The sequence below is a fragment of the Ylistrum balloti genome, unplaced genomic scaffold (genome assembly GCF_031769215.1).
Source record: "Ylistrum balloti isolate Yb309-2 unplaced genomic scaffold, AGI_CSIRO_Ybal_v1 Utg370788, whole genome shotgun sequence".
NCBI classification, from domain to species: domain Eukaryota; kingdom Metazoa; phylum Mollusca; class Bivalvia; order Pectinida; family Pectinidae; genus Ylistrum; species Ylistrum balloti.
In genome coordinates, this window is record NW_026782460.1 from 211,803 (window position 1) to 235,144 (window position 23,342).

The 23,342-nt window shown below is 34.9% G+C and overlaps 2 protein-coding genes across 2 annotated transcripts in view; both read right to left on the bottom strand.

The window, feature by feature from the left end:
• Positions 1–2,642: 2,642 nt before the first annotated feature.
• Positions 2,643–7,855, bottom strand: LOC132558394 (potassium channel subfamily K member 2-like). Its single transcript, XM_060222946.1, has 5 exons — positions 7,714–7,855; positions 6,446–6,607; positions 3,720–4,052; positions 2,854–3,038; positions 2,643–2,712 (listed from the first exon to the last, which is right to left on the bottom strand). The coding sequence occupies exons 1-5, from the start codon at positions 7,853–7,855 to the stop codon at positions 2,656–2,658; spliced, it is 879 nt and encodes a 292-aa protein (XP_060078929.1). The 3' UTR covers positions 2,643–2,655.
• A 6,466-nt stretch (positions 7,856–14,321) lies between these two features.
• The window catches only part of LOC132558397 (ral GTPase-activating protein subunit alpha-1-like), a 36,728-nt gene continuing 27,707 nt past the window's right edge, over positions 14,322–23,342 (bottom strand). The window contains exon 26 of the mRNA XM_060222950.1: positions 14,322–20,691. Coding sequence (XP_060078933.1) covers positions 20,540–20,691 — 152 coding nt within the window. The 3' untranslated portion in view covers positions 14,322–20,539. The remainder of the gene's footprint in view (positions 20,692–23,342) is intronic.

Below are 23,342 nucleotides of genomic sequence, written 5' to 3' on the forward strand. Positions count from 1 at the left end.
TGAAAACCTGACATATGACATCTTCATATAACACAAACTATTTAAAATGGAATTTTTAAAGTGACCATGTCACTTGTCCCTAGTTATTGAATATCAAAGCTAGGGAAATTGGCGCCATTTTTACGAAAGAGAAAGTTAGAAATCAAACCCAAATTGCAAGGTGAGTGTATACATGTATGTGAAAATTAAATTGAGTGATTAAGCAAAATGTTCGTTAAAATATCCTTGTAAAATCTTTGACAAAATCGCGTATAAATAGAGAAATACATCTGTCGAGAGTGGGTCAGGTGTACGCCGTTGTTATATATGGAATACAGGTCTTAACACGTGTACTTACTTTCAACCATGGGAGGACATCTATCCTACTGGTAGGTATATATATCATTTAGTCCTCTATAACGGTTTAATGCTTTCAAGCCCTTATGTGATGCCGATGTCAACGTTCGTACGAATGATACATATATATTTATCAAGCACGGAGATCCAGTACATATAAGAAATGCTGAACAATTTTCTTGCGTTAACGATTGTTTCACAAACTGTAAAAGATACTGTTGATGAAAAATAAGACATTTCTTACCGAAATTTCTCCAATATACTCATTTCTGAAATATAAATCCGATATCTAAAGTTTATTGTAATTAGAAAACAAATGCTGCAATATACGGTGACGACACCTAAGAGAATTCAAAACACACACACATACTAAACCTTGTGAGATACAAAAACTGTGCGAATATCATCTGCGTTCATATTTCAACAACACGGACAGGTTTGTCAACAATGTGTCAACGTACCTCTCTAAAGGCCGACTGGGGACGGGGAGACAATAGAGAGGCCACGCATTGTACATTGTTTAAAGCAGACGATGGAAAATTACTTCTGAGAATACAAATGCATGTGCTTGGAACTTGTTAAATTGTCGTGACAATCTTGAAGATACATAACATCATGGAAAGTCTTTGTGAAATTACTTAAATGCCTATAATCAATACGTGTACACAGACAATATTTCATAACGTTATGTCAACGCTAAAATAGCATTACTTTCATGTCATTTCAACGTCAATACAACGGTATTTTTAACATTAATAATTTTCCCATCTCAGATATTTCAACTTTTAAATAACGTTAAGATATTTTCAAAACGCTATATTAACGTTTAAAAACTTCAACGTTCTTTTGACGTTAAAAGGGATTATCTCACGTTAAGATAACGTTAAACTTTAACGTACGTGCTCGTTTCAAGTTAGTTTGACGTTAAAATTGCGTTATTTAACGCAAGATAAATTGGTAGTGTATATGAGAATACATTGGATACCAAATTCGTTATGTTGCGGCCCAGAATTTCCTCTCTCACTAAACACGAAACTGACTTCAGTTTATAACAGAGGACTAGAAATTGAGACTAGCATGTACGATTTCTTATCACAAATGTGGTTAGGCCATGAAAATAATGGACAATTATACATAGCTGTTGAAAAAATACGTCTATGTATTTCTTTACAAACCGAGGAAATAACAGAAAGAGATTATTATCAACAACACTTCGACACAATTCCTAGCACGATGATCTTGGTCTTTCGAATGTCCTGCTTGTCTACAACATTAAAACGGTGGTGAAGAAAACGTTAAAAATTACTAAACGCAATCATCTTTCAGACATTACACAAAAGATTAGAGCATTTGAAAATCATTTACCAACAATTTAACGTCAGTGAAAGGCAAGAAATCTGATTCTACGGGATGAAGGCAAAGAACACGTGGACAAAACATTTACAAAGAACATGTATCTCCTTTGATCCGGGAAAGTTTAAGAACCTTGAGCTGAAGTATCAGATAGTTGAGTAAACTTTGATGTAGTTTATATTTTTTCTATAAACGCCCTTTCATAGACGCAACACAGATATGTAGTTTCTGTTAACTGCTTTTGATATTTTTCTGTGATGAAGACATCCTTCAGATAATCAGATCCGTTAATTTTCTCTTATATCATTCTGGACCATGTAAATATTACAAGGAAGTCCTATATTATATGAGATGTGTAGTGCTTTAATTTGATAAAATAGGTCAATACATACATAAGCTTGCTATGCATCGCGACTAAATTAAGCATACACCTGGTCATACAATGATCATTCTAGTTTATAATGCTGTTGGATAAATGATCAATGTATTTAAACATATAATATTCCAATGATTTATGTAAATAAATATTTAATTATTTGGTGTCTTTTCTTGTCCCGTCATCGTGAGTTTCCAAACTAAGCATTAAGCCTGCAAGCAGAAATATAGTTAAAACACTCTCAATGGAATATCTGAAAAATGTCCACTACAAAAACAGCACTGTTGTGACAGAGTACCTAGCTAACGAAAGGTCTTTGGTTTGAAATACACGGACCGAACTGTTCCACTTGACTGCACACTCAGAGTAGAAGCTACCAGTAAGTCTTCTATTGTAAATCAGTTGGTCCTGTGTCATGTAATGACGGAAAATGGCTATTCAAAAGGACCAATCTTACCGATGGAAAATTTAACCAACTCGAACCAATCTAGAGTACATAATTTTAAATAACATTCATAGTCTTTATAAATCCTTGATAGGGCACTCGGATTCTTCGGCTGTGTGATGCTAGTTGAATGGCATGCTAGTTTTCAAACTGTTCCTGATTTTGGCTCTTTTTCACCATTTGCAGCGTCATCACTGTCGATCTGAAACAGGAATCGGGTTAAAGGTTCAGGACACATGTATTATGTATGTATTGATAATTATTTTCTTCCACTTAAATGGCATCGGTTTTACAGTCAATGATACTGGGTATATAAAATCGTTACGGTGACATTTCCACTTACCGATACCTTCGTTTTGCTACCCTCTTCTTTGTTCTTTTTGTTCATTTTTGACTCGGCTTTTTCTGTCATTTCTGAGTACGCCGTTTGAGCTTGGGATATGATCGATGCTACATAAGCTAGTCCAACAGTTATCCAAATCAGCGTGAGCAGACGATATGCTATCCGGTATCCGGAATCTTGGGTACCTGTTGGCGGGAAAATAAAAATAAAAACCAGTGATTACATGAAAGAAAAGGAAACACATTTATCTACAACTTTAGTGACAGTTGTGGTGCATTATGTACAGTAGACAGAACCCATGCTGGACAGGCTCACAGGCAATTCGTTTATGTGTTACCGTCCCCACAAATGAATTGCGGAACCTTACTTGATGATTGCACCGGACAGCGTCTTTGTGCCGCGATATTGCAATAACTCCGAGGTCAGTTTACAGGATTTGCTCTGTACAACCATTTACTCATATTGTGCTCGATTCCTTTGTACCTCACTATAAAGGGACACAACTCGATGCACAGTATTTTAAGATTGTGTGATACTATTGTTTAATACAAATATTGATACGTTAAAGCGTAATTAATAATAATGAAAATTGGTCTGGTGTGGTCAAAGCCACATGACGTACGCGTTCAAATTGAATTTGAAACTATCGTGATTATAAAATGACGAGTTGACTGTCCGCTAGTAAAATGGTACCCGCCATCTCTTCCCGAAGGAGTTGCGCAACGCTGCGTCACAACACCATCACCAGTCTGAACAGCTACGATAGGACATAGACCCGTTTCTTGGGCTACGTTTATAAATGCATATATTCATTTGCTCCACCTCATTATGATTTGATACGATATATTACTACTGATCATACGTACCGATTACAAAATCTCCGAATCCTATTGTAGTCAAGGTGATAACACAGTAATACAAAGCCTCTCCATAATTCCAATCCTCAATGGCGGAGAAAATGGCGGCCGGTATCAACAGCAATAGAAGCACAGCGGTTAGAGGAACGAGCAATGCCTTCAGACGGTGCTCGGCGACTTCGTGGTTCTTAGAAAATTTCTTTTTCTGGAACGACTTTGTAAGCCCCGCCAATTTTTCCCCTATTCCTGACAGAAACAATGCACACAGCGGTATCCCGATGATGGCGAAAACAACAATGAAAGCGCGACCCCCAACCGTGGCCGGAGTCTGGTTACCGTAACCTTCAACAGAAACAACATCAAACTTTATTTAGATAGCTGAATTAGGGGTCTCGTGAAAATCATGAGATGATTCCTTTGACAAGTGCGTGGTCAGCTAAAGTGTAAATTGACGTTCTGCCGGTTCGTAGTTAATACACTGCAGTTTAGGCAATACCAGACTAAAATGAATGGCAGTGTTACATTCAACATAAGCTTTGACTGGGAATCATTGCTATATATTACATTGACTTTGACTGTGAATCATTGCTATATACTACATTGACTGGGAATCATTGCTATATACTACATTGACTGGGAATCATTGCTATATACTACATTGACTTTGACTGGGAATCATTGCTATATATTACATTGACTGGGAATCATTGCTATATACTACATTGACTTTGACTGGGAATCATTGCTATATTCTACAATGACTTGGAGTCATTACTGTATTCTGCATTATGCATTAGTTTTGACGGTATTCAATGCTGAAAACTACATGAACTTTGACTTTTGTATTGATGCTAAACATAGTTATCCTATGTTAAATCCATACTTGACGTACATGAAATAGAGTAAACCTATATATTTTTAATTCTCATGATATTGGAATATTGCTGCGAGGTTGTAGACGGCGGTACTATCACTGAGGCAGAAAGACTGCCCGCATTGTCACATGTGCATATTCTTGTACTAACTCTGTTTATCTTACTTTATGACGATGGCGATCACGTCGAAAACTCCAATTGTTCATTTTTTCGAAGAAAGATACACACAATGGCATTACTCCTAATTATCGAAATAATCAATGTAATGTAGAAACCTGCCCAATAACAGACCACAATCACATAACCTATCCTTTTCCTTCTACAATAAGAAATCGATGGCCTCTTGTTTATACCTTTTTAAAGCTAACGATCGATTTTGTCCCAGTGGCTATACAATGATATTCTCCCTTTTATGGAAATAGAAATATTTCTGTGGGTGAAAATGTGCGAAGGTGTGTGTGTGTAAGTGAGGTTGTATGAGAGATAGATAATATACTTAAGCATCATAAATATGCCATATTGAGTGAGATTAGTTCAAAGTGATGTTTCATCGGTAAGAAAAAGCTTGTGTCCAATCTCGCTGCAACTGAACTGGCAATAAACATATACACATTAAACATTTATGATTGAGTGGGTGTCTATCTCAAGCTGGATTCATTTGATGCTCGTTAGTTTGCCTTTTGATTCCGACATTGTATACCATGTTCTCATTTGATAATGTGACATTACTTACTTGGATTGACCAAGGTTTACATGACGGGTGTCGTCGATGAAGCAGAAGACGTTTGGTCTTCCGGAACACCTGGTCTTATTATCCTTTGACTTGTTAATCTTTCTTTTGTTAATAGTTTGTCCTAGTTTTATGGAATTCGAGTTTGAGCATGATAATGTTGTCATGTTGCTATGTTTCTTGACTTTTTCACTTGACTTTACGTTGGAGTGGAAGTCACATTATAATACTGATGATGTTTGACTAGATTGCAATCGCTGTTTGGCCACCAGTCGATGAGATTCAATTTATGTTTAACGAAACATGTTTACAAAGAATGTAGAATATTTGTAAGTTGTTTATAGTTTTAGACGAGTCAATGTTCTTCACTCAATTTGAGTAACCTAAACGAGAGTCAATGTTCTACACTCCATTTTAGCAACGCTTTAAACTCTTTAAAAAGTCCTTCAACTTTAACGGGAGTCCGTGTCATCCTCAACTCCTTTTTTTATTTTTTAACTAGAAACAATGCTACTTCTCTCTTATGCTCCTTGAAATTTCCAATACATCCATTTTTTTGTACAATCATCAGACATGAATGTCAAACAGACCCTTATTCCGTGTATGTTAACTGCGGTCAGCTCACGTCCCTCAGCTATTGATTACCAGCATCTTTTATTTACAATGTTATATATACATATATAAATAGAATATTTTTTACTCCCGTGGACTCAAGGACTACGTGCTAAATCAATAATTAAAGGATGATTGTTGTTTATTTTAAATGCCATACGGATTTAAATTCGATTTGTTCTATATAAAAGCGATTGCGACAACGAAATCAATTTCGAATGTTACAATTTATTTTTATATTTATTGATAATAAGTTTAACGACCTGCTCTCATTTCGAACTCACCGATATTTTACTATGATAACAGAGATTTCTGACTAGGATTTATTAATCTAACACCAGCCATTAAGTGACATTCAAGAGAGAAGGAGGATGAGGGGATATCATGATGCCCCATTCCACAACTCCTAGTACCTTTCACATTTTCTCCTAATCCAGGGATTTCCCTATTGCTCCATTTGGAAAATCCTGAAGACTAGAAAAATTTAAACATCCAACTGAACTACTCTAGTAACTTACCAATAGTAGTGACGGCTGTCATGGCGAAAAACACAGAGTTCCCATAGTCCCAGAGCGAGGCGCTATCTGTCTGATTGGTGGCAATGATACCTTGGTCGTATGCCGTGATCACTGCCCTCACAAATGTTTCCAGTTCCGCGGACGTCACACAAGTCTGTGATGCTAAAAAAGCAAAGAATGTATTACTGAAAGAATGTTTGGGGAAAAAAAGAATTACAGATTTGGAAAGCAAATGTGCCTTTCGTTCATTGTAATACAAACCGAAGTATCGTTTTGACGAGATTTAATGTCCTCGCAACTACCAATGTCATATATTGATAGCCAGATACATGTACCATCAGGGATCTTTACTTAAAAGACTTAAAATCCAAATGTTTGGTTTTCAAAGCTGGTTACACTGAGACCAATCGGTATATTAGCTCACACTGATATTTAGTTGAATCCGGAGCAGAAGTACATGGATGTAATCTGTTAAAACGATATCATTTGAGCCTGTTTACTTCTTACGATAATTTCGATTTATGTGAAAATGAAGCGTTCCCCTTGCTACTAGTTATTAAACGATGACGAAGCAAACTTTTTACATCAGACTGGAGTGTTTCATTAGGCATCAGGAAATCAGAGCTACGACGTCGTGTTAATTTTCATCATTTTATGGTGACAATACACAAAAAATACCAACATGACAACATAATCATAATCATAATCCAATGTCAAATTTAATAAAGCTATTTGGGTATATGAACAAAAGAAAGTTTTACACGGAGACTCCTGCAAAGAGAATAAGACCGGGTGTTCCCTAAGAGTAAGCGTCCTCTGCTCCATAGACGACACCCGCCATGTAAACTTTGGTCCATCCAAGTAAGTAATGTCTCAAATGAGAAATGCCCCGTTTCCAGTTTAAATTTTTCATAATCTCAGGAGACAATGTCACCATGGATACCTTAACCAAGATATATGAAAATGTTCTTTACCTTTAGATACAGAGAGATATTAAGATGGCGTTCAAAAAGAGTCTAGTCACATTTCTAAAATATACCAAAATAAAACCGAACAAATCAAAACGTTCGTGTGTTTAAAAAAGCAGATGAATGTATTGCGCCTGACATGTGCCATTTCGCCTCGAATTAACTATCATTGTCGTCTCTCCGCCCCGCTAATACGTTTTTGAAGCCACACAACGAAATAACGATATCGTTTAACGTTATTTTGCCCTATCGCTGTGACTATGTGACAATTATCAGCTACTATATAACCAGACATCTTACCTAAAAAGTTGGTGAATGTGGATCTACTGGTTGTCTTGGTGTCCGATTCGTAGGAAGATTCTAGCGCCATCATGACAGCACCCCCTATCAGGACGTACACCACAAGCGCCAATCCAAGAAATAACAGCGTCAGTTTCTCCATGTGTGATTCTTGTATGTCAGTGTTTCACGACGATTTCTTATCACTTTTGAAAATATATGTGGAACAGGATTCATATATCACACACGAACCTCATAAGTCCATATTCTTTTTATTCTCTTTTACACTACATGTTACCTGAAATAAGATTCAGAATAAATTTGTCATTGGTGATTTTAAAAACTCAATTTCACCTTAACACTTCGCATTAAGAATGTTGTGTCGCGAAGCTCATTTCACTCGCCATATTACGACACAAATAATGACGTTTGTAAGTTCACGTTATACACAGGTCTGTGTACATGACTACATATGTAGTGTATATTATCATTGCTCACCTGTATAGTAAATAATGAACACATCCCTGAAGAACATGCCAATACATGACACACATTAAACTATTGATCGAAATCAACCATGGAAACCATTGTGTATTGATAGATTAAATTCTGAACACTCAAAAATTCCGCACGTCGTATTTCATAAATAGATTTAAATTAAAAGTTACACTTTCTGGACTAAAAACGTCAGTAAAGAAGGGAAAAAAACGAAAATATTTTGCATTTTTGAAAATTAATTTGAAATCTAAATTACGATCTATTTACGGATCTAAGTTTTTTTTCATGTGCACATATAAAATAACAAAGAAATACTGGCATGTAAAAAATTTGTAAACACATATGACTAACACATAACGTAAGGCCATTGTCGGAGTTTTCATTCAGTCTTTTTAAAGCTGTCGTATTTGTTTTCTTCCGTTGACGAAATAAGTTCCATTCAGTAAACAATATAGATCTATTTTCGTAAAGAATATTTCATCGTTTTCAATAGTTTTGTGAAATTAAGACAGAGGCGAAAATAATCAATATATGACAATGTGTTAATTTCTTGAACACATGACCTAGAGATGTTTCCCTAACACTAGGTAACACACAGCGGTCGTTATGGCTGAGACTTCCAGGTTTGGCTTGCCATATTCTGCCTCTGTTCCAACATTATTGATTGCACAAAAAGACACATATCAGATTAAGTGTGGTGCGCTGTAACCACGCTGTAATATATAAAACCACTTAACCCTTGCTTCAATATTCAGGGTATTTCCGAGTAGACCACGAGTATTTTTTTTTTTTTTACCTTTTTCATCCATTGTCTGTGGTTTGGTTATATTCGACAAAAAAAAAGGCAGTTCCCAAAATAAATGTTATGATATGTATGGATGCATTTTCATTACACATAATCTTGATGAAAATACATCAAACGGAAAAAAGCCAACCAAGAACCAGACACCGAACAGAAATATTACATTAAGATATCTTACCAGACCATAGATCATCACAAGTTAATAAGATGTCTTCATGTTCGTTGAAATATATAATTGCACATTAATAGTTGTAGTATACATTTCGTAACTTTAAAAAATCTACAAAGTCTGCTATAAATCACTGAAGCACGAGATAACGAAATAAAATCTATTTAACTAATTTTCGTTTACTTTCATTAAACGATGTCAAAAAATATTTACCAATGTTGTCTAGCAAACCAAACTTACACAGAACTGATATTATGCATATCACCATATACAAACAACAGGCGCGTAGCTATACACTTGACTTAGGTAAGGTAATAGCGAGTGAGACACTCCACGTTACGCTGTTTACGTATCTACACTTTACATGTTTACAGATTGTCGAGACAGACTTTCAGACGTGGCAGGAAGGATGAAAATATTATAGTAGAGAAGAGTTAGGAATAACGTCCCGAATCTTGTGCTGTTAAACATTTAATAGATAGATACATAAGTATATTTATTCAACTACTAGTAAACCGGGTGTAGGCTGTAACGCGCGGTACCGCGGGAGATTCGTTAGTTAGTAGAGAGAGGGGGATCGGTTTTTACGTGATGGGATCGCTTTCCAAAGGATTGTGCAGAGTGGTTTGGAAAATTTTGATATTTTTGTTGATGTTGTATAGCAATATAACTAAAACACCACGGAACATTGCACCTACCATTAGACGTACATGTTTTGGTTCTTCGAAATCCAAAGGTTTGACCATCACCCGTGGAATCTTTCCTACCTACCTACCTACGGTAGTTTCAATTCAATAAGAAGCCCGCGCCAGTTTAATGGTTTTAAATTTACATTTAGTTTTCTTTTCCAATTAATCAAATAACTTGTCTTGAGCCTCCGATTTTGTAACGACTTTATTCCAAGGATGAGTTAAAGATTTGGTTTGTAGATGGTGGATACAGCTAGAGAAAATCCTAAATTATCAAAAACCCATAACCGTTAAAATCCTATATTCGTTTTTTCTGTGTGTATGGATTAAATGCTTACGAGAATTCAGTTGATGGCTGTGTACCATGATGTTCCTCTTGTGATAGAGGGATCCCCGGCCAATTTACCTCGTCTTAGATCATTACATGATATATTAACATCATGAATCAGTTGTTTTTTCTTCGTTCTCGGATGGCTACTATCTGCACCAGATGTTTCTCTCTCCTTATGATCAGTCTTCTATTATACAACTTAAAATATTTTTTCCACGTGGCACAGAAACAAAAATCAACTAAATCGCGATGTTATCACGGACCTTGCTTACAATCTATATTCATATTTTTTTTTTAATTCAATACGATTTTTTTACTTGGGTGCTTCCCTGTGTAACCGTGGATATGAATGACCAAGGCCGCCGTCTCACCTCTGCTAATCAAGCAGCTAGTTCACCGCACCAAGTCGCATAGAAATTTATTTTCACGCTATTGCCTCCATTGACATTACATATCGTAAATACGTGTAAGTTGTATATAGTCCTTACATACAATCGGGATCAAAATATAGGACGTGTATAATATTCATATTAAAGTGAAGTGCGGATCACAATTACCTTCGGTCTACTTTCAGCCAATTAATCACAAGACGAATACCTACAGGTGTATAGCACCTACTCATATTTGGAGTTCTTACATTTTGTAATAATTCTAGATCACTTGTCAAATTTTTAGTACTTCAATATTTTTAGTCACACGTGCATAAAACTAGTGATTTGTATGTGTGTTAATAAATCTAACACCACGTCCACCCGGGTTACTGGGGATGGAAACAATTGGAAAAAAGTGAAAAGATTAAGTGGTTTCTGTTCGCTTGTGTGACAAGGATGTCTTTCTGGTTAGCCGATCGATCTTTTTGTATGACACATGAAATATATAGATAGGCAAATCTGAAAGCCATCTTTGTCACAATATGTTGCCATGAATTAATTAAACCCTGAAATACTGATAATCTTTGTAGTTCGTGATTGATAAAATCATATTTTACATCCCATGTCCTCGCACACCTCCTATCTCGTTCACCCCCATGTCCACCCTCAATCATATACACAGCTCTCCACCCCAAATACATAGCTCTCCACCCCAAATACACAGCTCTCCAGCCCAAATACATTAACGAGTCATTCGTTCGTCATATAATGTAACTACACAACAGGAATGTACGACATGTTTGTTTGTTTTTGTGGGTTTTTTTCTGACATGAATAATTCAATCATATGTATGTAGCTTTGAAAACTTGATTATACACATATAAAAAATGTATACTTACCTCGATATTTTTCCTTCATGTCTTCAAGTGCGTTACCGTGTACACAGGAACAGGTGTGCTTAGGTAGGAGTGTCAACTGTCGCCAAATTACGTGTGGGTGGTGTTTAATTCAGTACTTAAAGTTGACGAAAACGCTATAGAACAGTGCAAATGTATATGGAAAACATGGTTAGATATACATGGCACATAATCCAAATATTTAAAATCAACCTTGATACATAAGTTTGGCTTGATCTCGGCGAAAACCTGAAATAGGTGGAAATAAAAGCTTGGTCGTCACGGTCGAGTAGACTTTCGGTTAGAATTGCTAGTCAACATACAACAGTTAACATACTCCAACACGGGTTTGTTTGAAAGTAAATAAAACAAAGATTTTCATTGTACACAAAAGGTGCCCGTTACCTGTCTATTCTGAGTAGGGACGGTAGGTCAGTAGGTAAATAAATTACTATAACCGCAAAACATATATGGTTATCATATTTTTTAATGAGAATTATCAGAGCATTGTAACTACCCAGGTACATTATGTTCAAATCACACGGGCTAAAACACGTATCGTAGCTGTACACATTGTCTCAAAAAGACGTGAAAGATTCGTGGTGTCATACGCATTGATATGTTTTTTGTAAAGGGAGGATATCTTAAACCAGTCTAAATAACGTTTTCCACGAATGATTGCAAAATAGTTAAAATATGAGAGAGAGAGAGAGAGAGAGTGTGTGTGTGTGTCGAATTAGAAAGGTCTCGCTTTACCATAAGTGTATTTCAACCTTCAAGAATTCTGTATCAGATGAAAATATTTTCAGGGAAAATTGTAAACCATTAAAGTAATGTAAGTATTGATCCAATGGTGCTTTTTTTTTTATAACAATTGGCGATCGACATACAGCCAGCGTAGATATATCGTATATCCATCTCGTTAAACTCTTTGGTTGTTGGCGACATCTGGACCAGTGACATGAGAAATTCCAGACAAGGCGTAAACATTATGTGGATTCTAACAGCCTTGTGATATGGATCGGCTCGTCAAATACAAATATTTTCTGTGCATATTGATTTCGAATAAGTTTATTAACGTGTAAATATATCTGTACTTTAAAACAGCCAGAATCGACATATTTAATGAGGTAAAAGAACATAAGACCATAATACATTTTCGGAGAGGTAGGTACCTTTCGCTCCATCGACGATTTTTTCGCAATATATATTAAGCTCAAAACCAAACAATGTCACGTCCTAAAGGCAAGCCGTTACTATCAATTACATTAATGACCCATTGTTACTTTTGTTATATGTTTACACCACTGCTCGGCAGCTCATATTGCTTTCTTACATTAACGGAAGTTTTCAATTTAGTAAACAGATGTGACATTTTTAAGTAAATATTATTTCTTGGTGACCATTATGACGATATTCTTATATACTCTATGGGAACGTATTTCGTGAATAAAGTTTACGTGCAACGAATATCGTCTTTGAGACTATATTTCATCACATGTTCAAAAATGGCACGTGTTTACAAAGTTGGGCACTTAGTCTCCGGCGTTCAGTTGCCGCTGCAGTTGGTATAGCTGTTGATTATCGCGCCAATTATATTCTGCACTTTGGTCCAATGTGTGCAAATACTGAGAAATTTGGATATGGTTGCTTGCACGTTCTCCTTATAACAACGAGAATTTCATTATCAAGACAATTCAACACTTCCAACATTTATTATTGTATGGTATGGTGAAGCTCCTATATAAAAAGTTACAGTACTGAAATGTGATCCGATACCGTTCGTAATCAACATCAGTACAAACTGGACGGTAGATTTCAACAAACAAACCGGTTATACCGTAAAAGTGGTTCTCAGATTTCTAAAAATCAAACAATACATATACAATGAATGTACATATGTATTGTCTTGAATTGTTCTCTAACCACGAAACCAATTCATCGTGAAGCGATATGGCCGGCTGGCATGATTTGTCGCTCCACCCAATTCATTTTGTGAGGAGTGTCTAGCTACATACCTCAGAGATTCAATGGAGGTTGTGACGCTAGCCCCTTCATCCATCTAACTTAACACCAATGTAAAAAAAAACCCTTTTCTCAACGGACACATTTAACAAGAGGGCCTTAAATGTCACCCGAGGTCTTCACGTCTTTGGACAGTTTTTGAACCTGGCCATATGTCCCAGCATTGGAGCAAGCAGAACAAAACTGATACATGCATACTTAAAAGGTTTTATTGTTGGAAGGTTGAATATTTTCCATTAAACGGAACTAATGAAACTGTCTGTAGTTGTTGTTAAGCATATTTGACAACTGTGACCTTGAATGAAGGTCAAGGTAATTGATTTAACAAAAAATGATAGCCCTGCATCCCAATATCATGACTATGGGCCATTTAGTTATTGAGAAGTCATTTAAATATTTTCACACATTACACATTTGACCCAAGTGACATTGAAAAAAGGTCAAGGTCATTAATTTGAACAAACTTAGTGGCCCTTTATCCCAGAATGCTAATGACCCAATACCATGACCCTGGGTCTTTTGGTTATTGAGATGAGGTTGAAAATGTAGCTTGTTTAAGACATACGATGGACGACACTGGACAAAAGGCGATCGCATTAGGTCATCTGAGACTTTATGGCTCAGGTGACCTAAAAATCTAATTTTGATCAAATTTGATCTGTCAGTTCACCTAATGCTTTTATTTTTTGCCTGGCGTGTAGGTGTGTTTTTTGTTTTGTTTTTGTTTTTTGTTTGTTTTTTCGCCCGATGTGTAGAAGTGTAAATTTTTGCCTGGAGTGTAGAAGTGTATTATTTTCCTCATGAAGAGGTGTATTTTGCCTGGTCTGTACAAAGAGAAGAACAACATGTTTACTTTCATTTTTTACTATAATTTGAGTTTGATTACAAGTCTAATCCCTGAAGTGGACTAGCAAATTATTAGTTACAATATCCATTACATGTGACCGGCTCTAGACAGGTGATGAGGTTATATACACCTACCAACCTATCAATGATAATATGTATTCTCCTCAAGTGAAACAGCATGTTTACCCACACGTACGAAATGACTTACTGTTATTTTCTAGCAATCAGAATCTTAAACAATATCTTACCCAAGGCTAAACAATATCTCGCCGGAGGTTTTTTCCAGATCCAACCTGAGGTAATATTAACCAACATCATGATGTGTAAATATGATAGAGTCAGGTCCATTGATTAGTAATACATAAAGTTAAAGTTTGAAACCAACTTTTGGTCCCTCCACATAATAAGTTCATTCTTACAAATGTAACACTATTGTATTATTGTCATCCCTGCTGGTATCCCACAGTAGTTTTGTTTCATACCTGATCTCCATCGTTGACCACCGGTTAGGAATATTTGATCCTCAGACCCAGTTGGTTCCTGATAGCACAAAATTCAACACTTGGGTCCTGCTAGAACCAGGAAATTTAACCCTAGGGACCATCTGGTACCTGACTGCTGAACGATAAGGATCAGCAGGTACAAGTTATTTGACCCCTAGGGGAACGACCTTGTACATTTTATGTACCTGACAACCAGCAACCAGCTGGGAACAGATTTAACTCTAGAGACCTAGTAGGAACAATACAACCCAGGGGACCATCTTGAACTTTAAAATTGAACCCAAGAGATAGGCTGAAAGCCGAAAAACCAATCCTAGGGATCATATAAGACCTGACAACTTAACCCTAAGCCAAACTAGAACCAGACATTATATATCTAGGGACCACCTGATAATTAACAATTCAACCTTTTGTAGGGACCCAAGAGATGAGCTTGTATCTGATAATTTAACCCTACGATCCAGCTGGCTGCACCTGAAACGCAGCTGAAACATTTCAATTTAACCCTATGATTTATATTCAGCCTCAAAATTTAACCCAAGGGACCAAATGGAACCAGACAATCTAAGCGTAGGGACCAGCAGTTATTTGACAATTTGACCCTCGAGACCAGCTAGGACCTGATTTTTCCCCCCTAATGACTAGCTGTTAACTGAGAGTTTGACCTTAGGGACCAGCTAGAACCTAACAATTTAACCCTTGGACCAGTAGGAACCAGATAATTGAACTCATGGACCAGGTAGAACCTGTCAATTTAACCTTAGGGACAGGCTGGAACCTGACAATTTAACCCTTGGACCAGCTGGAACCTGACACTTTAAATCTTGGACCAGCTGGAACCTGACACTTTAAATCTTGGACCAGCTGGAACCTGACACTTTAAAACTTGGACCAGCTGGAACCTGACACTTTAAATCTTGGACCAGCTGGAACCTGACACTTTAAATCTTGGACCAGCTGGAACCCGATAAATAACCATAAGGGATTCAAAATCCTAATTTGCTTAAATTAGCCATTACAGTTTTATTTTCATTATTTCCAATGTTGAAACTGTACATATTGAAATATCAAAACGAATGACGAAGACAAAGAACATGAAATATGAATATCTAGACAATAAATTACTATTTTGATCATTTTAGCCAGCCAGTCCATACTAATTAGGTACAAAACAGTTTAGAAAATGTATCATTGAATTAAAGCCATATTTGGTATATGGAGATTGATGGAATAATTTGCTTACAAATTTTTCAAAGTATTAATATGAAATGAGTCATTCTCCTGACAGAAGGCTATACATGGAGAGTTACTGGATGCAGACAAAATCAAATAAAAAATAAGTAGTTTTTGCAATATCAAGTATTAAAATCAGTAGAAAAATTGCACAAATCCCATTGTCTAAGTTTGGTAGCACAGAATCGCCATCTACTTTTCAATCAACCTGAGTAGTTTTCCAAATTTTACTTATGACATTGTAGGTTTATTTGTGTAAATACTTTAATGCATATTGTTATATCATCTCCCTATATTAGGCCCCAGTTTTAGGGACATTTCATAACTAATGCTTGTCAAAAGAAAACAATTATTGAGATTCAGAGTAAATCTTAATGAAGAATGTTTTCTTAAATACTGTAATGTTTTCCTGTAAACATTCATGAAACTGTGGTATAGTTAAAAGCACTTCAGAGGGTAAATATATTATAAATTACCAAAAAGTATTGAAAACACTGTAAAACATGTGTGAAATTTTTGCTCAAAAATGAAAATTTTGTGTTTCAAAAAAAAATCTTTGAAAATGTTAAGAATTACAAATCACCAAAATGCTTTTTCATTACTTAAATAAATCCAATGACAAATTCAAGTTTACAGCAAAATAAAGTTTCAGAACGTATTGTCCGATTATTTATGGAGAAATGACAAATGATTAAATCCACCATTGTGATGACCTCATTTGAACAAAAATTTCCACTAAACAGTTGTTCACTTTATATATATAATTATGTAAGGTGTTCCATATTTTGACATTTTATGCAGATACTAACACAAAGTTGTTCACAGCTTTTGCTTTACAGAGTACACCTGCACTCAATGATTTCTGGTATTTACCTGTATTACATGAATACAAAAAATTCAGTGTTCGGGTCAAATTTTACTGACATCTGACATAGCAGCAATACCTGAGCAAATTAAGACTAAAAATTCTTTGTGTGTGTAACACCATGAACACTTGAGTGATGGATTTTTCAGATGTATTCATATATATATATCTATAAATATTTGATTGTCGTCTCAGCATTTCAAGCTACATGTGGTATGATTCATACCACGTTTAGTAACCAGGCCATTATTAGCTGGTCCTCAACAACTTTGGTTTTGGACACCATAATATATCTCAGATGAGAACAAAACAAAGATAAAACGGTTATGATAATATGGAAAAGTTATCTGTAAGTCCCCCTAAAACCCAACTTTAATCTTGCCTGGTAAATTTAATCCTCATTTGATAAAAATTGAATCTTCTGCGGCAGTTAAAACTGAAGGACATTTAAACGCCTTACAAGAATTTTCTTATTCATTATGTATCAATGCCCAATACAACATTTTGTAAAAGAAATACAACCCTTACATTTGAATCTCCTCTTTTTAAGAGACATTGTCTACAATGCGTAGTTGAAAAAAAATAAATATCATATGCATAAATATACTGGCATCAGTTACACATTAAAAATACAAGCACATTCACTACATGTATGAGTTATCTTTCTTGGTATTTTTTCAAGTCTTTTAAAATTATGATTTACTGCAATGATGTGAACTGTTCACAAGTGTATCAAATTAAGTTAAGTTACATTCCCCTGTCATGTAAAGATAATTTACATATCTCTTAGTGAAGAACTCTCTTTTCTGGAGATACCCTTCATCTTCAAGGTAGCATACATCTTTAAACCATTTAACAATAGAAATTTAACCGTATGCATGGCACTTTTTTCAAAACATTTATCATTTCTGAAATAAATTAATAATGACTACTACTGCACAATATTTTGCTATTCATAATATGACATAAAAAAATGAAAGTGTAAAATCATGTTTTGGTCAAGGTAACATTTGAATAATTTGTATCCATATCTGAACTCACAATCAACAAATGAAGCACAATATTTTCAAAAAAACGAAAAAAGCTTTCAAGATTATTAACATGCAATGTAAAGTTAAAGAATATATTATCAAGTGAAAACTTCTTTTGTCAATAATTACATGATCTGTTGTCAATTTTGAACATATGGTCAGTATTAGTTCATTTAACCACATCAATTGTTCTAATTTTACCAACCTTCTAGTACACAAATATTCCTGAGAACCTCATATGTCATCAAACAAATATGTGTAGTGATCTAATTAACTCACTAGTTAAGTACCTTACTCATGTAAAAGTGGTGAATGTTACATACTGTAGGCAATATTTTATGATGTCACACATAATCTCTTTTGGCACAAACTACACACAGTGCTGGGACAATATACTGTGCTCCTTCAATGCCATACTGGTGTGTTCATACTTTATACTAAGCTGAATCAAAGATACTTTTTCAGTCAATCTTTCTCTCCTTAATCATATGATCCATGCCTGCCTGAAAACCAATTTTATACCGAGATTGGTACTTTCCTTGTACATTCTAGCAGTTTCAGATTTGTGATCGGAATGTTGTATACAACTTTCACCATTTTTAATTTTTTTTTGGTGTCAGCAGTCTAAATATAGTTTTCAATGACTTCATACTTTACATTTCCTTTCCTTACTGGTCCCAGTTCCATCAACCATTCCTAACATAAGAAAATCATTCAAATCTTAATATATCAAAACATCATTTGAGTTACAAGAAAAATCTTAATTTTCCTACCCTCTGCAACGTATTCACAAAAGCAAATAGGAGACCCCAAGAATCTGTAATCAATGTTCATCACAAACACAATTATTGTTCATCACCAATGCATTAACATATACACCACAGTTATGACTCAGACTATTAATAAATTGCACTTTTCCAGCAAAAATCCTGCTTCTTGAATTTTCAGTTTCCCACAAGGTGTCTTTCACAAGGTTTTCAGAAATTTTGACCCCTGTGTACTTGACAACAGGTCAAGGAAAATGTTTTTTCTCAAACTGTTTGGAGTGTCATTCCAGGAACCTACCAGCCAAATATCATGACTCTAGGTCTGCTGGTTATTGAGAAGTTGATTTTTGAACAGACTTCACCACACCATCAGCTTACAAGCACTTCAGACAGGAGTGCAAAAACTGTGCAACATACAAGACAACTATTGCAGTAGTAAATATGCATCAGTATATACATTTACTATAGACCTGACATTAGAAATCAAACATTTCCACATAATGAGTCCCAAATAAATTCCAAACTTATTTATAACAGTTAAGTGTTACACAAGTTTGTTTGATTTGAATTCCTGAATCACAGTGAACTGTCCCAGCACTAAGATCATACATATATTACATTACACAAAACAACATTTTATTTCATGCAGACATTATCATTTATGTTACAAGGTATAACCTATGTCACTTCTATTCTTTACTCTAGAAATATTGATTTCATACAATTAATTATAACAACTGGTCCAAGAGACAGGCATTGTTATTTTTTTTTCAAACTTAGATACTTTTTTCAACTTTATCATCTCAAAACATGTAACCTATCTGAGATTAACACTGCAGCTCAAAAAATATGTCTGCCAATCTGATCCTCTTACACTTCTATACTTGGGTTATTGTTAAAAAATGTACAACAGTCATATTTCTCCTAATTATGACATGGAACTGATTTGAAAATTGTCAGTGTTCATTCTTTTACCTCAGCTACAAACAAGATTCCACTGCATACAAATTAATGGCCAATTACAAAAGCCTCATCTTTAATGGACCAGTACAACAAAGTTCAAATGTTAGTCAGTGTGCACTGGCAAGGTCACTGTGGGTGTAACTTGTGCTCTTGGACCAGCCAAAGACACAGAAATTTTGTTCAATACACAATACTCAAGCAGCAGAGTGATCTCCCTTGTGTGTTGGATACAAGTCTATGTAATATATAAGAGTGTGAATCAATACTATAAGGCTACAACAGTCAGTTTCTCCACCAGCTTATAAATACTATATAAAATCAGGGATGTTTGTACAATAAATTTCTATCCCTTTTGTTATATAGCCTGTATTCTAGGTACAAAGTATAAACAATAAACCTACATCCATTCTACTGTCTGTATCTATACTGTACAGCAGTGCATATATCTCATTACACATGTAAAGCTTTCTAAGTAACTGCATACTATGTATCTTATATAACAATTCCTTATGACTGTTCACAAAACAATTCAAAACTAATATTTTGGACTACTGAACTTAAGATTCATAGCGTAACATGTCACATAATGCTCAACTATTACAAAGTTCTTATGAGTGACCAGTAGCTTTAATGATTGTCCAGTGTTTTCTTACAACTGACTATAAGTTCCTTCTATCAAAACTGACCAATCTTCTACCATCACATAATCATAGTCTTTTGGTCAAGAACTTGACCAGTCTTTAAAAGAATGACCATTAGGTTCATTTGGTCAAACACTGACCAGTAAATTCCACAAAATAATAATAAATAAGACACTATCACAGTAGTTATTAAGAGTATTCCTAAGGTCTCCCATCGTCAGTTTTTCTTGTTCTTCGGCATGTTTGGACTCTCTGGTGGCGTCGTTACACTTGATGACTTAGATGATGATGACTTGCGACCCTTTAGGGACAGCCGTCTTGCCGTCCGTGTGATCATGTTGTTTTCAAATATTGTTCCAGAGTCACTACCTGTTGGCGCAAAGAAATAAATAATTACCGTTAATTATCATCAGTTTAAGAATTTGCTCAACTTTGCTTCCTTCACATGCTTCTTGTATATCTATCACAAAATCAAGACGGAAAATATAAATTAAAACACATTATTGTTTTGGGCAAAAATATGGTAAATTTTATTGCTTAGAGAATTGAAAAAATCTTTTTTATAAGATAGGAGTAGACTAAAATCAGGAGTGGAAATATCAAGGGTATCATTAAACCAACTTTCAATGTTTAACACCCTCCATACAACCACACCACAACCCGTCATTCCAAGCATACACAGACAACCCTTGTACCAGTTCTAAAGAAATTAATCGGAATGAATACAATTTTAAATATTTTCCACCAAATGTTCATGTGCATTAAACTTTTCATGTGCATTAAACTTTTCATGTGTATTAATCTTTTTTTTCTGTTGATTAATTACTGAATAAGCATTTTTCATTTTCTTTATGATTTGGGTCCTCTAAATATATAAATATGGATACTAATATTGCGTATTTCAAATTCATGCACTTACAAATCTTCGATCAAGATTACGCTTAGGAGGGACCAAAAAGAAACCATAAGCTCCCAAATATTCTTGTGTTCAAATAGTTGTTTACAGCAATGGAGGAAATAACCTCAGACACCATGACAAGCAATGGACTAAAATTTTGTCTTGCTCACTCTAGAACCTGTCCTGTGTTACCTCCCCTTACATAACAATAGTGGGAATCTAAAGTCAAGTGTACCGACACAATTAATCTGAAGCAACAGTAAACACATCTCTTACCTGTAGATAAAATGCTAACATCAATCATACTTACGGTATTTCTACATTTTTTTTTGTTTTCCTCTGAAAACAAATGCTCTGAAAAGTTTTTGTACATTCTGCCAATATAGGGATGTCTGCTACTTATATCAATAACATATTTGTACTATCAACAAATTGCAAATTGATGAAATATTCAAACAGAAAATGTAAATGCTTTAATACTTAAAAATGGGGTCATTTCTACCAGGTGACATTGGCATACAATTCTTCATTAAATGCAGTTGTGCATGTTTTGTCAAGATTAAATTAAATGTTAGGCACTGAAATTAGCTAAAAGGTTGCTTATAATGAAAATATTGTCTTGAAATATTAGCGATTTAAAAAATATTTTATAGAAAGTTTAAGTATAATTGTAAGGAAGAAGATTTCTATTGTCATAAAGATAGTTTGAAAAAGAAGTGAGCTCTCAGGAACATTCAACATTCATCGATACACATGACAAAGTATTAACTGTGAACAAGCATGCATTTAACTATAGTTATCATTTGAATGCATCAATCATTTGATGTTGTATGCAATATTGTTCCCATGCTATCAACACTATTCTTATATGACTGATAATCGGTTTGTAAAAGCAACATTCATCATAGTCATATATACAATCAAGGAAGAGCTATGAAAGCTTTATAAAGTCCCTCAACTCCCATCAAAAGTTAGAATTAAAAAGTGCCAAAAATCTGTACGTAGCTGGAAAACTTTATCCAACTTAAGTATGTGATACTCTGCTTAACTTAATATTCATCATAAAAATCTTCAGAAATTGTTGGTGACACATTTTATGAGATATGACATGAAAACAACTATACGTGGTGAACAGAGAACCTTTACTTTCTACATAGAAGGGATTTAGACCCGACATTAAAATGTGAAGTGATCATCTGTCAAATTTGGCTGTTACTAGTGAAAGAGTGTACAGGGTATGTACAATGATATGCTGCGATAGAACTTGAGAAACACTATGTAAGATATCCATCCAACATTAAGAAGAATCTTATCCCAGTCAATACCTATCTGCTTGTTTTTCTAGGCTAACAAATATCCAAATTTCTTACAACTCTGCACTGCCTAATGATGGGACCTGATGGTTTGACGCTGTCAGGTTTCCATCAGACCGTGCAGGGTCTGAGGAAACTAGGACTAGGCAGAATTAGGATTTTTTTCCTGCTGTACATAATAAAGTATAACATTATATTTGTCATCACTATCATTAAAAGCAAACAGGCACATTTTGGATATATATAATACAGGCATGCACCAATAGTAATAACTGGTTCTTTGTTTTCCAGAAATTGTGTTAGGAATATACTTTCAGATAAGGACTTTATGCTTACATATTAAAGATGTTTGAGATTTAAAATCCTATACCATTGATTAAAAAGAATTTTTTTTTTATAGATTTCATGAAAATTTTTTTTTATGAAAATCTGATGGTGATAATGCACAGAAAGTTGGCTTTATAGCCTGAAAGCTTTAAATAACCAGAACTTCAAATTATGAAATTGAATTTTTCAATAAATAATAGAAAAAACTAAAGTTATCAACTCACTCATTGTATCATATAAACTCATTATTTAGACAGCCATGCTACCTTAAACATATTTCTTTAATCCAATTTTCACCAACATAATGAAAATTGTTCTTGCTGAAATATGCAGATAAACATATAGCTCAAATTGTCTAGGCAGATCTACTGCCTGACGGAGTGAAAGACAGACATTAAAGTTCTGGACTTTATTAAAACTTCTTTTAAATAACGGACCTCTTCAAAGGACCCAATTGAATCTTAATTACATATTACCAGATT

Excerpts from the sequence above, each read along its gene's own strand:
- LOC132558394 (XM_060222946.1), bottom strand. The coding sequence starts at position 7,855 with ATGGAGAAACTGACGCTGTTATTTCTTGGATTGGCGCTTGTGGTGTAC. Across the intron at positions 6,608-7,713 it reads CACATTCACCAACTTTTTAG|CATCACAGACTTGTGTGACG; the intron begins GTAAGATGTCTG and ends TTGCTTTTTTAG. Across the intron at positions 4,053-6,445 it reads GACAGCCGTCACTACTATTG|GTTACGGTAACCAGACTCCG; the intron begins GTAAGTTACTAG and ends TTTCTGTTGAAG.